Source organism: Zea mays, chromosome 8 (genome assembly GCF_902167145.1).
Source record: "Zea mays cultivar B73 chromosome 8, Zm-B73-REFERENCE-NAM-5.0, whole genome shotgun sequence".
In the NCBI taxonomy this organism is placed as follows: Eukaryota; Viridiplantae; Streptophyta; class Magnoliopsida; order Poales; family Poaceae; genus Zea; species Zea mays.
Window position 1 is genome coordinate 17,226,593 of NC_050103.1, and position 14,699 is coordinate 17,241,291.

General features: G+C 42.8%; 2 protein-coding genes across 2 annotated transcripts; one reads left to right on the top strand and one right to left on the bottom strand.

The window, feature by feature from the left end:
* Positions 1-434: 434 nt before the first annotated feature.
* Positions 435-3,556, bottom strand: LOC100276336 (uncharacterized). The gene is given in 3 exon segments (NM_001150148.1): positions 435-997; positions 1,500-1,772; positions 2,904-3,556. Coding segments are annotated over 3 exon segments (1,137 nt in total). The 5' UTR covers positions 3,444-3,556; the 3' UTR covers positions 435-673.
* Positions 3,557-10,706: 7,150 nt separating this feature from the next.
* LOC100384847 (uncharacterized) lies at positions 10,707-13,449 on the top strand. Its single transcript, NM_001362562.1, has 8 exons — positions 10,707-10,827; positions 10,984-11,060; positions 11,658-11,826; positions 12,169-12,257; positions 12,400-12,564; positions 12,640-12,717; positions 12,820-12,923; positions 13,051-13,449. The coding sequence occupies exons 2-8, from the start codon at positions 11,016-11,018 to the stop codon at positions 13,154-13,156; spliced, it is 756 nt and encodes a 251-aa protein (NP_001349491.1). The 5' UTR covers positions 10,707-10,827; positions 10,984-11,015; the 3' UTR covers positions 13,157-13,449.
* The last annotated feature ends 1,250 nt before the right edge of the window (positions 13,450-14,699 follow it).

Consider the following 14,699-nt stretch of genomic DNA (forward strand, 5'->3'; position numbering starts at 1 on the left):
TTTAGGGGGCAGCGTTGCGGCAGGTAGTGTCTTCTTGTAGCCTCTACCGTAGGGGAGAGGGAGCTCCGGCGGGAAGCGGTGAAGACTCTCAGTCCGCGGGATCGCGGAGAGCAGTCTATGTAGGACTAGGAGCGAAAAAACGTGGCCAAATCCGTGAAGTTTTTGCACGAAGAAAAAAAAAACAAACAGGGCATGAAGTGATGAAGAAGGCGAGAGCCGAGAGCTGGGCGTGGAAGCGCGGATTGGTGGATCTAATCAGATTGGACTCCGAACTGGAGTGGGCGGAGAGAGAGAGTAGGGGAGCCCAGCGGCCGGGGTTGTTGGGGGAAAGGTGATCAGATCTTCATCCGCGTAGAAGCTGAGCAGGTAAACTGGCTGTCTCATACCACCACAACTCCATGCGCTCAGACGTGCAGCAAAAAAAAAGGTTAACAACTGATCAACCACTATAAATTACATTGCTTCGCCGAAGTGACCTGTCGCGTAACGGTCAAAATTATTCCTTCCTTCTCAACAACTTTGAGACTGGTGACGCCGAATTGACCACCAGGAACTCCAAATGAACTCGGAAGCAATCTCCTGCTGTGGAAACCGCTGATCGCTACACTCCGGGAGGGACAGAGGTAGGAGACAATGCACGAGGCAAGGTGGAAAGTCAGTACAGTAAGTCATGTCACGTAGCTTTCTCCAGGCTCTCAGCCTCCTCCCGCCGCCTACGCTCTTCACCCGCCTGGCGCAGCCTTTCCTCCTCGCGCCTCAATGCTTCCGCCTCCTCTTGCTCCGCCTCCTCACGCTCCCTCCGCTCGTCCTCCTCATCCTCTCTCTCGTCAAGATAGTCAAACTCCTTCTCCGCGGCCATAGCTTTTACGATCGGGTCTCGTAGCTCAGATATCAAGCCCCCGCCGACCTTGTACTCTTGTTCATCACCCACGAGGAACAGCCGCTGGTCAGGACCTGATGCCATTGGTATGTCAACAGCTAGTAGCTTCATGTCATACTGCAAAAGCCAGAAAACAGGGTGTTATGGTGAAAAAATAAAGTAAAATCCACGGTAATACCGTTTACTTACTCACAGTTTTAGGAAATTTAAGGTTATATGTCTGGTTTTCTTCAACTAATATTATAGAGTGTTTTCAAGATGGCTAACTGCATTTTTTTTGTTTCTATTATTGTAAATCGTTTCAACAAAAGAGCTGTCACCCAAATATACATTTGAAGGAAAAACAATATTCATATATCATTAAGGAAAAGGTAGGAGAGAAATGCTTCATTTAACTCTGCTTTTGCAATGTGTCTCCAAACTATTGTTTATTCACTGAATGTCTATGACCTTAATCGTAATGTGATTATACAAACGTCATGTGTCTATTAGTCTAGGTTACTAAGTACTGCATAAAGAGGCTACTTCGAACCTGTGGCCTGATGACTAAGTGAGACAGCTCTCACCACTGCACCAAGTCTGCCTTTCTTGCTAAAAATATATAAAGAAATCCAAATACCTGTCCATTTTTCTTCTTGGCCTCAACACTTACGAGGCCCCTTCTTTCTGATCCTTTGATGGGGAAAATGAGGAAGCACCGTTTACTGCCAAGCTTAAATTTGAAGTCCTTCAGTTTCGGGCCTCCTCCAGACATAACATATGCTCTGACATCAGTACCAGTTAGGGGCGCACCCATAACTTCAAGGATGGCAGCAGATGTATTGAGTTTTGTCATAGCCAGCCGGTAAACCTTGTCAGGGTTTATGGTTAACCTTGCCCGGGCATACATACCCTATAAAATAGTCAACAACATCAGTCCATAAGTGCTCAACATGATAAAACTGAGAGTGAACCAAAAGACTAGGCACAAGAAAACTTGGTAGGGTGATATATTGTGCGGAAGTACACTAGTTTACTGATAATTTCCAGTTAAAATGGATTCGGTACTCTGCAGACTGCAGTCAGAGTTCACACTACTCAGATTTCATATTCTGTTCTGCAGCTTAACAGATTGTAATTATTTTCACAGATTAATATGACCTAGGCCACGGACACCCAAACTGATATAACACGATGGCAAAGATGCTAATACAAGCACACATGACACATGGTTATCTGCTATTAATATGATCATCTTGCAGGGTATAGGCTTAGGCTCTCTATTTGTTTCCCAATATGGTAAGCTGTTGTCTGCATAACAGCTCTATCAATGTCCATGTGGTGAGTTGACACCTAATACCAATAGAGCATTTAGGTACGTAAGAATTATTTGGCAAATCAAAAAAATTGAATGGCAATAAAAAAATTGAATGGCACACAGTGCTTGTGACAAGATATATGGCTAGGACAGTTAGTTGTTAAGCAAACCAAGGATTAAGGTCACAATTGAAGTAACTACTAGAGGTTCCAAAATGCAATGACTGAAGGACATATCCCAAAAGACGGCCATTATGCATGGTATGTAACATTCAGGCATGTTGCTCGGTCATACAGTTGGTATGATGTATTGCTTTACCAAAAATGTGGTTTCAACGTAATGTGCACATGTGCAGGCAGCTGAACCAAAAGAGCAGCAGGAGTGACATATATTTTATAGTCCATCCTAATATACAATGTAACATCTTGCCATTTTGCTCAGTCATATGAACCAATGTATTGCTTCATGAAAGATGCCAACAACAAATCATATGATCAATAGAATGGGCACAAAGTGCAGCTCACTAAGTCTTATCATGAATATAGCCCATTGGGATAGCAATTAGTCTTAACAGTCGTGATATGCTAATGTGCAGTAAGCTGAACCGTCAGAACAGCAGTACTGCAGTAGTGACACACAAAGCACAAAGTGTCCTGATTATAGCCAACCAGAAACATATTAGCAAGCCCAGAGGTAAACCAAAACCGAGAAGGGAATGCAACTCACGGCAAAGGCGACAATGGCGGTGGCAAGGGCGAGGAAGCCGTACTTGGCCATACCCTCGGAGAGGCCGACGAAGGTGCTGGCGATGCCGAACATGATCCTCCAGAGCAAGAAACAGACGATGACTCCCCCCGCACCGACGAGGATCATGGAGTTGCGCCGCCAGAAGGCCTCGACCTGCAGGCCGACGGCCGCGCGGTACCGCGCGGCCGCGCTCCTCGCCGCCTCCATGGGCCGCCCCAGCCCCTTGACCCCCTGACCCAGCGGTCCCAGTTTCGACCCACCGTTCGCCACCGACCTGACCCCGCCTATCAGCCGCTGCGGCAGCATCCCGTGCCGCAGCCTCGCATCGGGGCGCGCGGTGGTGAAGAAGCGGGAGGAGGAGTAGAAGGAGAAGGAGAAGGTGGGGGAGTGTGCGGGGATGGGGCTGCGAGTGGAAGTGGGTAGCGCGCGGCGTGCGGCGGCGGGTGAGGGGGAGGGGTGGAAGAGGAGGCGGCGGTGGAGGCTGTGCAGGGCACGCCGCGAGGAGAGGGCAGCCGCCATGGGATGGCTTGGGGATCGAATCGAGATCGGGTTCGCAGTCGAGGACAGCCGGAGAAGTCAGAGGAGAGATTGAACCGGCGGCGGCCTGGACCAGGAGACCTGTGACGAATTTTCCTCCTTTTTTTCTGTTGCGCTTCCATAAAACACAGCAACCATTTTCGTTTTTTCCCTCGAAATAAAAAACAATAACTCTAAAAACAAAAACGACATCGATAATTTGAAAATAGCAAAAAATATTGATATGAAAAAATACATCGACCACAAGCGAAATCTAAAATACAGTAAACATGTCAATATCAATATGTACCCTCAGTTGACTTGAAAAAATTCACAAATCGTACTTAAAAAATTCTGAATTTTTCATCATGGAAATAAAATGCCACAACCTGAAAGACCAAGGTACAGCGATCCTACATAAAAGGCATTAGAAACTAAATTCATGTAATTATAAACTACATGGAGCCTAGGAATTACATACAACCTATTTTCTAATGTGTTTAGCGTCGACGTAACTCTGTTGATACTTCATATCTCTGTCTAATGCTGTCTACCAAAAATCAAGGTACTTGTTGGTTTTTTCCCCTTTCGTTCTTCCTTCGAATGATTTGCATGCACAAACAATGAACCGCTTCCAATTTTTAGAGTTGAAGACTTGTTAGCTTTTATATACCATGAGCCACTCAATTGATGACCAACTTTATCATGATGTTTGTTTCAGACACTAGGAGTTATGTGGCATTGGGTAGGTACCAGACACTAGCCTCGACGTAACTCAATTGATGTTTGTAGTTCATGGTTGACAAGGAGTTATGTGGCATTGGGTAGGTACCAGACACTAGCCTTGTCCATTTGGTTCTCCAACATGTCACTAAAAAATGTTCCCTAAAACTTGTTATTAGGGATTGTTGGGAAAAAAAGTAAACCTCACATTAGTTTGCTAATAATAGATCTCTAAATTTTTTGAAACACCAACTTAAACCACATAATACTTTAATTGGGACAAATAATACTATCTTCATCTATGTGATAATTGCAACACTGTCATGCGCAACTACTTTGGATGAGAAAAACCCTCCGTGACTTTGGCTACAATCTGAGCAAAGTCTCACTCTTATGTAATAATGAGAGTGCAATCCGCTTGGCGAATAATCTCGTTGAACATGGCCGCACTAAGCACATAGACATCCAACATCACTTACTGAGAGATCACCAGCAAAACAGAGATATCGATGTTTGTCATATTAGCACTGATCACCAGCTAGTCGATGTCTTTACCTAGCTTTTAGATGAGAAGAGGTTTTGTAAGCTGCGTAGTGAGCTAAATGTCTTAGATTCGCGGAACTTGGATTGATCTATAGCATATATGCCTTTTATATATTGATCATGTCATTTTAAATTATGTATTTTGGTGTTCAAGTTGTAAAACATAATCCAAGGACCTCACACGTCCTTGTGCAAACGATGCATATGTTTAGGGGAAGGATACACTACAAGTTGGCCCTTTGAGACTAACATGTTTGATTAAGTGGTTTTGGTGTAGTCTCAAAGGTGAATGGAAAGGGAAATGGTGACCTTGAACAACAAACAAGGCTTCCACTGCATAACGGTATCATGTTCAAGTTGCCCTTGGTGTTCATTGACTTCTTGCTTTTAATTTGCAATTTTTGGTGAGGCAATGAGGTTTAAAGGCCACTAGTTTCTCCGTTTTGGTGCTTAATACCAAAGGGGGAGAAATTAAGGCCAAAGCAATTGTATCAACTACCACTTGTGAATTTCAAAAATTATTGTGCCTGTACTTGTGTCTTTTGATCAAAACTCTCTTATTGCAAAACTACTCTCTTGTGGGGGAGAAATCTTTATTATGGGAAAAGGGGGAGCTTTTAGTTTTTTTTATCAAAACTAGTCTTGAGAAATAGTTTGATTCACTAAAACGAGTGTTTTTGACATAGAAGTAAGAAAACATATTTGCTTTGCGAGAATAAACCAAGTGGTGGCAAAATGATCCAAATATGCCAAATCTTATACTTGTTCTATTGGTGTTTGATTTGACTTAAATTTGCAAAAGTTGACTCATCTTCGATCATGTTAGTACCTCTTGTGTTGCTTTTAGGTGTGTTGACATGATTGAAAGGGAAATGTGTCCTTGGATCATTTATAGTTTGTTTTGGTGATTAAATGTTCAAGATATTGTCTTGGACTAACATCTTGGTGTATGAGCATAGGCACCGATATTTGAAAAGCAAATTGAGAAACATGGGAAAATGCATATTTGTGTATATTGCAAATCCCATTGTTGGGAGGAACAAAGGTATGATTCTAGCACTTAGTAAATTGTTTGAGTTACTGACTATTTTATCTAAGTGCTAGGAAACTTCTCAGGTTGAACCAATTTGGAGAAGTGGTGTTTGGCTAAGTTTGGCCAAACTTGTGCCAGTTTGAGGAGCACCGGACTGTCTGGTGTGCACCAGACAGTGTCCGGTGCCCAGGTTGGTCAATCGACGAACATACCGCTTTCGAGAATTTATCGGGACACCGCTGCTATAATTTACCGAGTTGTGTGGTGTTCCCGCCGCGCGCCTGGCCAACGGTCGTCCGCGCCATCTACACAAGACATGTTAGCCTGACCAACGGTCACCAGGTCGCATCGGACTATCCAGTGTGCCAAGTGATCAACGGTCGGCTTCGCCAAAGAATGAAAGCAATCGTCTACTGTGCAATGTCCATTGTGCACCGGATAGTCCGGTGCACCCACGGACAGAAGGCAACCAAAGGCAACCAAAGCCTTCCAAATGGGGTTCCAACGTCTCCTAGGTCCCTTGGGGCTACAAAAGGACCCCATAGGCGCCATGGAGCAGAAGATATCACACTTTGAGCAATCTACAACTCTTAGACATCGCAACCACGTTGTCAACTCATTAGATAGAAATTTGAGCGCATTTTGAACTGTAACTCTGCTGCTTTGATTCTTGCTCTCTCGTCTTGACTTGTGTGCGTGTTGTTGTTGCGATTGTGTTCTTGTGTGTGTTTCTACTCCCATCTTTACTCCGTTTTTATTGTGAACAATTGTGTAAGGCGTGAGAGACTCCAACTTGTGGAGATTCCACACAACGAGATTCTTGATATAAGGTAGATATTGTGGCACTCAAGTTTGATCTTTAGATCGCCTGAGAGGGGTTGAGTGCAACCCTTGACCAAAGCAGGTCACCACAATGTGGAGTAGGCATTGGTTGAACCACAGTAAAAATCGTTGTTTCACTTGTCTTTTTATTTATTGCGATTACTATCTTCTTGAGTTCTCCACTCTCTTGCAATATTGCTCCTAAGTTTAATACACATATTAAAGGAGCAATCAAGAGAAGAGTCCTCTCTCCATCTCTCTACTCATACCAACTTGGTTTTAGTTCTCACTAACACTCACCTATTCACCCCCTCTAGGTGCTCTCAGTAACCCTATTCACCTCGACCTTCGTCAATCCATCGAACACAAAGATAACGTAGGACTAGTTAGTTGCTTGTGTGTTACTACAGTTTCTATATTTACAATATATATCCTTTGTTAAATGCAAACAATTGTTAGCTCAAATGGTTAGAAGCTGAGCGTGGGAGGTAAGAGGTGGGAGTTTAAACCCTAACACCGTGCTCATTTCTGGACTTTCACGCGCGTGGGAGTAAGGATGTAAACGATCGATAAAATTCCGGTCCCGTTTATCGGGTTTTTCCGGTCATTTCGGATTTACCGGTTATACGGAAAATGATACGAAAATGGGATACTATGTTCTGAAAACGGTGCGATAAACAGTGAGACGTATTTAACGTCCATTTTCGGATTTCTCGGGAAAATCCGATATGTTCCCGTTTTACCGTATTTTTCTGGCCATCGGAATAACCCAAGATACTCGTTACCCCCATGGCCACGGACCGCGTGACCACACTAGTACACCACACGTATGTGATACACTTAGATGAAAACATTACCTTCGCAGTGAGACCAACACACATCCTAGAGATGCCAACGAGTACGTACCCACTGGGTAGTGCTTACCTATACTCGTACTGCAAGATAAAATAATACCCATTTAAAACCATACTCGCTCGCGGGTATGGAATTGTACTCATACCCATACTCGCATGGGTAAAAAAATCATCGAGTAACCCACACCCGATTAGGTACCCACTAAAATCATAAAACATCGAACGGGAGTAAATAAAAGAAAAAGAAATGATGAATAATGTTGAAACATGTAAGTTGATCTTATTTTTATCTAATATATATTTATATGTGTTTATTTAAGTAGGGTATGTGTATGATTGAGATGGGTATAAATTACCCATGGGCACGTAGGTATGGGTAGTACATACTCATACCCGTACCCGTCTGCCCAATAGATACACAATTGTTTCTATTAACTTACCCGTGGGTAAAGAAGTCGTCCCATACCCGCCCTTATATCGGATGAACCCGCTGAGTATACAGGTTTTGAGTACCCATTGCCATCTCTAACGCAACCTAGCTCCTAATTCATAAGTCCAGTAGTATACAGACATTAGGTAATCCGTCAGCAAGATGCAGCCTAGCTCATTTGTATACACTTTGCATGTGTACAATTTTCATTTATAAAAATAATATAATTCAAACACTTTTTATTTGTAACTATAGAAGGTTTTATTGTACTAACATTATCTTGTGTCATTGTATCTCAGCTTCCACGCATGTGCCATCCCTTCCTATATACCTGGAGATTGTAGATTCGATAATTACTTCTTCGGATGTCATGGAATCGAATATATATCGAGCGATACATACGATATGACACGTGATCTCTAGTTTATGTATCACGTGTTTAAGAATATATATTATGTGGTTAAAACTTCAGTGCACATGTATGATCATTTATGTGTGGCCAAGACTATATATTAAGTATTTCTGTGGTTAAGACTTGAATGTGGACATAAATGAACAATCATGTTTTAGGACTTGTGTATTGTGTGTTAAACTTTATGAGTGGACAATCGTGTTTTCCAATTACAGTTACCGTTTCCCTGTCGATTACGAGCTATTTTGATCGGATTTATTTATTTTTGATATACCGAAATTTACCGATCGTTATCTATTTCAACTTTCTTGTTTTCCGATTTGGACCGAAGAAAAAAGTACACGGGTAAAAATGGTAAAAGAGTTTTCCCGGTCGTTACCAACCATTTACATCCTTATATGGGAGGGAGGGAACACTGATTTTTCAAGGGATCCTAAGGAACACTCTCACTTTAAGTGCTTGTTTGGGAACCTCATATTTTTCGAGATACTTTAATTTTTTTAAGGAAACTTAATTCATTTTCTCTTAGAAAAATTAAAATCTTTGAAAAATGAGGTTTTCAAACTAACCTAAAAGCGCAGTGCCGTGAATCTTTCGTGTGCTAGCAACTAGATAGCGTAGAGAACATATATTTTTGTAGATTTATTTTCAAACATATTTACTAGCCTACAAAGTAACATCTAAGTAAAAGTTTAGAACGATTAATTAATTGAACCTCAAGCATTGGGACGAAGACGAGAGGGAATGTCTTTGTTTGGAGAATTAGTTTTTATTTATTTATTTTCTACACCAACCTAATTTGTATATTTGTTCTACATTGTAATACTTCTATAGATTAAAAAGGCAAACTAGTACCATGAAAGAAGACATCAATCGGACCACTACTATACATCCTCTTAACTATGCTAATAATTAAGAAAGAGCACGCATCAATCCAACTACTGCTATAACTTGCCACATTCTCTTAACTGTGCTACATGTGAACAATTAATAAAGCGCACGGGATTTTGTCTAGCAGTATATGCTCTATCACAAAACTGTTCTTTGCTGTCGACAATCACTATCGCTCGCTTATGAATCGACGGTGATAATATTTATCGATCCATCACTTTCGGTTGGTACCAGTGTTTTATCTCCTAAACCGGCAACCAATATGGGTATATTGTTGATTGGTTCATGGGTTGACTATTACGATGGGTTTGGGATATGATTTGATAATGTTAAACTATACTCTCTCCTCTCAAAATAATATTAGTTTTAAGTTGTCAGTGGATTCATACAATATTTGATATATGTGTTTATATGTGTGTTTAGATTTATTGACATCTATTTGAACATGGACAAAAAATAAAGAGCTAAAACGAAGAATAAGGATGGAGGAAGTATTTTTTTGTAACTTTATCCTGTGATGTTTGGTAAAGACAAATTTTATAATGAAGTTATAGACTCCATGAGATTTAAAAAAAACTCGGTCGTATCAGTTCTCTCTCGTCATATATTTTTAGTGCCTGTTCTAAAATCGCGAACAAATTGTTTGCTATTTTTATTAGTTTCTAACATCCCTAACCTTTTTTATCGTCGGTTCTATAAAACGACGGTGATGAGTTTTTTTAACCCATAGTGAGGACTGAGATGGCGTGGTGTCGGGTGCTAATATCGACAAATAAAATTAATTAAACTCGCTACTTAAACCGCAAACGAAGGATTAACGAACGAGGACACGCGCGGCCAAACCAACCGTACACGCAAGTAAAAAAGTAAAGTAAACAAAATAACCATGCCCGGAAGAGAGAGAGAGAGGATCATCAAAAGGGCAGGCCACAAAATATCCTCAAAGCCTCCCAGAAAAATTCCTCCCACCGCGCCCGCGACAGCGACGACGACGGCGACGAGCACGGGGCCCCTCCACCGCCTCCGCCTCCGCCTCGCCGCGTGCGGCCACCGCGCCGCCCCGACGTCGTCCCCTCCGCCCTCCCCCTCGGCCCTCGACGCGCCGCCGCCCGCCCTCCGCCGCCGCCGCCGCCGCGGCGGGCTCGGCCTCCTCTGGAAGCTCCCCTCCGCCCGCGCGCCGCCCCGCCCGGCTCCGATGGACGCGCGCGCGCCCCCGCCTCCGCAGCCCCATCCGCCGCGCGCCCCGTCGCCGCAGCCCCCGCCCGCGCCGTCCAGGAGGTACGGCCTGCACTTCTCGGCGTCCAGCTTCATCCAGGCGCCGCTCACCGCGCTGCTCGAGTACTCCGGCATCCTCCGGCCCGATCCCGGTGGTGGAATCCAACAGCCAGGGACCGGGGCCAGGCCGGGCGAGGTGTCGATCCGGATTGTGGCGCCCGGCGAGGCGGGCACGTCGTCTGAGAGGGCCGAGGAGGTGATCGTCGAGGAAGAGGAAGAGGATGGACAGGCAACGAGGACGCGCCCCGAGGACCCATCACCTGCCGCTGGCGGCGGGGAGGGCGGCAGGGAATCCTCGTCGTCGTACCAGCGGTACGACATACAGCAGGTGGCCAGGTGGGTGGAGCAGATACTGCCCTTCTCACTGTTGCTGCTCGTCGTCTTCATCCGACAACATTTGCAAGGTGTTCCTCACTTATCTTCCTTTTCAACAGAGCAGCAAATTGATATGTACATGACCAACTTGATGCTTAGAACATAGGTTCACAGTAGTTGCGAATTGAAGTAATGTGGACGTGTGGGGAATGTTGTCTAAATTTGTTTTGGTTTATTTCGCACAGGTTTCTTTGTGACAATTTGGATTGCTGCGGTGATGTTCAAGTCCAACGATATCCTGTGTAAGCAGACTGCTCTGAAGGTTGGTGATTGTTTTGTTGAACTTCTGGTGTAATTTGACTGATGTGTTAATGCAATTAAATAATTCTGGTTTCACTGAATGCCAGTACTTTGCATATAGTTGTTTTTGCACATCTAATGAATGGTTTCAAGTGTTCTAAACATGGAATATTTTAGTCATCAAACATGGTGAACTTTAAGCTATTTGGTCACATAACCATTTTATGGATTTCCTGCGCATGAAGACATTATGATTCTGCGCATGTGTATAAGAAATCACCAAGGCTATGCTGTCCTTTCATTTGGTTACGATGTCCAATTGTCCAAGGATTAATTAGGTGGACACTGGACAACCTCTGCCCCACAGTCAAGAATTGTCATGTGTGTGTATACATAAACAGGATTAACTTTTCTAATGCTGCAGTAATTGATTAGTTTTGATATCAATTGGGAGTCCTGTTTCTATAGCGAATTTCTGATACCTTAAATTATAAAATCCTTCAAACTCAGTTGCTTTTAATAATTTTATACAATTTTCTCTGTTACTGAAATATAGTGTTTACCAGTGATCCTTGTACCATATTGACTAACTTGATTTTTTTGTGTCCCATGCATGCAGAGGGAGAGAAAAATTCCAGTTCTTGTCGGGATTACAATATTATTTGTTGTTCATGTATCTGGATTTTACTGGTGTTACAAGAACGGGGATCTTATAAGACCTCTCATGATGCTTCCTCCAAAAGAAATACCACCATTTTGGCACGCAATATTCATCATCTTGGTGAACGGTATGGTGTTTGTACATATTTACATTTTGTCTCTTCAATGGTTGCAAAGTGATAATGCTGATGCCCGTTGAAGTTATATACTGCCTGAAATTAAGTAGTCGTAGCTGGAATATCCATTTTGTCAACTGGGCTTAGGTGCACGAGTTGGCTTTACTTGACGCTTGCATATGTACTTGCCTTCTACAAGTAGTTAGGTTGTTACTAGGTTGTAAGTGGGTAACCTGTCACATATTTCAACATCGTGGTCGTATTATATTTGTTCAACCAACAGTACTGTATACTGTCCTAATGGTGATGCTTTCTTGTATAATCTTTGGTCACATGTCCCTTAATCTTCTGCAGATACAATGGTGCGCCAAACTGCTATGGTTGTCAAATGTTTACTGCTGATGTACTATAAGAACAGCAGAGGGCGTAGCTATCGTAGGCAGGTAAACCATCTACATTTGTTATCCTACATTTTTCTGTGATATATTTTGGTGAATTTCCTCAATAACTCATGGTGTGGTTTGTTTACTTCTGCATAATCGTAGTCGGAGACGCTATAACCAATTTTCTCCCCTTGCTGTTCAGGGTCAAATGTTGACGATTGTGGAATATTTTCTACTTTTGTATCGTGCATTATTGCCTACACCTGTGTGGTACCGTTTTTTCCTGAACAAGGAGTATGGAAGCCTATTTTCGTCTCTAACCACTGGCTTGTATCTCACTTTCAAGTTGACATCTGTTGTGGAAAAGGTGCTATACGTTCACTTATCTAATCACTGAACTGATACCTAGCGAATGATCTGACACATAATGTACCTTTGTCAGGTTCAGTCTTTTTTGACGGCATTGAGAGCATTATCTCATAAAGACTTCCATTATGGTTCATATGCAACAAGTGAGCAGGTAGCTAACGTCACTTCTTCAACAAACACAAACTGATGAAAAATTCTGAGATATGCATTCTGCATTAGATCCTTCAACACACATTTTGTGTTCTGTGCTCAGGTAGTTGCTGCTGGAGACTTGTGTGCGATATGCCAAGAAAAGATGCATGTTCCCATCCTTTTGCGCTGCAAACATATCTTCTGTGAAGATTGTGTATCCGAATGGTAATTCACATACCCCCACCCTCGCCGTCTACCGTGCGTGTGGCCTTTCCTATGCACTATTCTTACACATCTTTCACTGATTTCATTACCCATTTCTGCTTTCTTGGCGTTGTTTGGACTATGGAAGGTTCGAGAGGGAGCGAACGTGCCCGCTGTGCAGGGCATTGGTGAAGCCAGCAGACCTCCGCTCGTTCAGCGACGGTTCAACAAGCCTCTTCTTCCAGCTATTCTAGTCCGAGACAGCCAAAAGAGCGGCAAGCCGGAGCGCTCCACCCGATGATGCAGATGTTAGCTGTGTGTGTGCGTGTGTTGCTGCTTGCAACGCCTGCGAGCAGTGCGGCCCTGATGCGGTGCTGGGAGAGTGTACACCAAGCTGAAGCTGAAGGCGTACATGATTGTGTATTGTGACTGCACATATTTTCATCATCCCCTGTATAGGCTCTCGCGTTGATGCTTGAGCACCTGAGGATTTTACCTGACCATATACGGCACAAATTATTACATAAATAGAAATGGTGAGTATATACAACGATAAATCAATATGGTCCTTGTTTATGCTGTGCTCTGTGTTGGGATTTAGAACTAGTCGATAAATCCTTGTGATCCTTGCTTATGCCGTGCGCCCTTCAAGCTGGGAAATAAAAATAAATCAAAATGATGTAGTAGAATCTAGAACTTGTCGATATATCCATATCCTTATGATCCCTGCTCATGCTGTCCTTTGAAGCTGGGAAATAGAACGATCTAATTGTGTATTAGGACGCGTCAATAGACTATTTCTTATCCTTGTTAATAGCTGCATACACATCGCATGGCTTTTGCCAGGCACCGTACCATGCCACTCTAAAAATGGTGCTCGGCAACTCCTGTTTGCAGCTGCTGCGTAAACGTGCCTGCTGCCCTGCTCCGCTGAGCTATTTCCAGAGCAAAGAACCAAAATCTTTTGCACGGAGGGACAGGTACGTGGCAGGAAAGGAAACTCCAAGACGTGAAAGGAACTCCAAGGAACAAGGAAGATCGTGTCTAACAAGTTACCCACTATATAGTACTGTTAGTAGAATAAAATTTTAAAGTACGGATGTGTTAGGAGATAAGATAAATAAGCTGCTGTAGATAGTAAAAAAAGTGTTTGGTTTCTTTAGTCATCCTTCTAAAACTTTAGTAACTAAACTTTAGTCCCTAAAATTTCTATTTAAGATGCCTCTTTTAGTCATAATGTTTAGCATTTTAGAAACTAAAGGTGACTTCACTAAAGTTTAGGAGGCGAAAACCAAACATCCTCTGAATAATGCAGTAGTGTGTCATGTACGCGGCAGTGCTATGTCACTAACAATAATATTTAGGGACCAAACGAGCGCCATTCGCCCATCCGCAACTCAGATCCCGCAACAGAATAGATCTCCTATGCCACCGTCAGCGAAATAGGATCCCGGCAACCCCGTAATCCAAGTTCCATCAATTTTATCACACTATTTCTAATATGCCATGTCAACATTTGTCTAGAAAACATTATATATTAAGTTTCATTTTCATGAAGCTCTCTCGTATCTCTTCGTTAAATTTGCATGTCATGTCATCTTGCTTGCCTATGTGGCACATCATTAAATGAAAATGGAACTCTCATGAAATGCTCATTGAGAATGGCCTCAGGGGAGGAAAAAGTATCCCTATTTAATATTAATCTATAGCACTATATAATTCACCAGTTTAAATTTTGTAAAACTCACCAAACCAAATCACACCACACACACAATCTTCACTAAATCCACCAAACAA

Excerpts from the sequence above, each read along its gene's own strand:
- LOC100384847 (NM_001362562.1), top strand. The coding sequence starts at position 11,016 with ATGTTCAAGTCCAACGATATCCTGTGTAAGCAGACTGCTCTGAAG. Across the intron at positions 12,718-12,819 it reads CATATGCAACAAGTGAGCAG|GTAGTTGCTGCTGGAGACTT; the intron begins GTAGCTAACGTC and ends TTCTGTGCTCAG. Across the intron at positions 12,924-13,050 it reads GAAGATTGTGTATCCGAATG|GTTCGAGAGGGAGCGAACGT; the intron begins GTAATTCACATA and ends GGACTATGGAAG.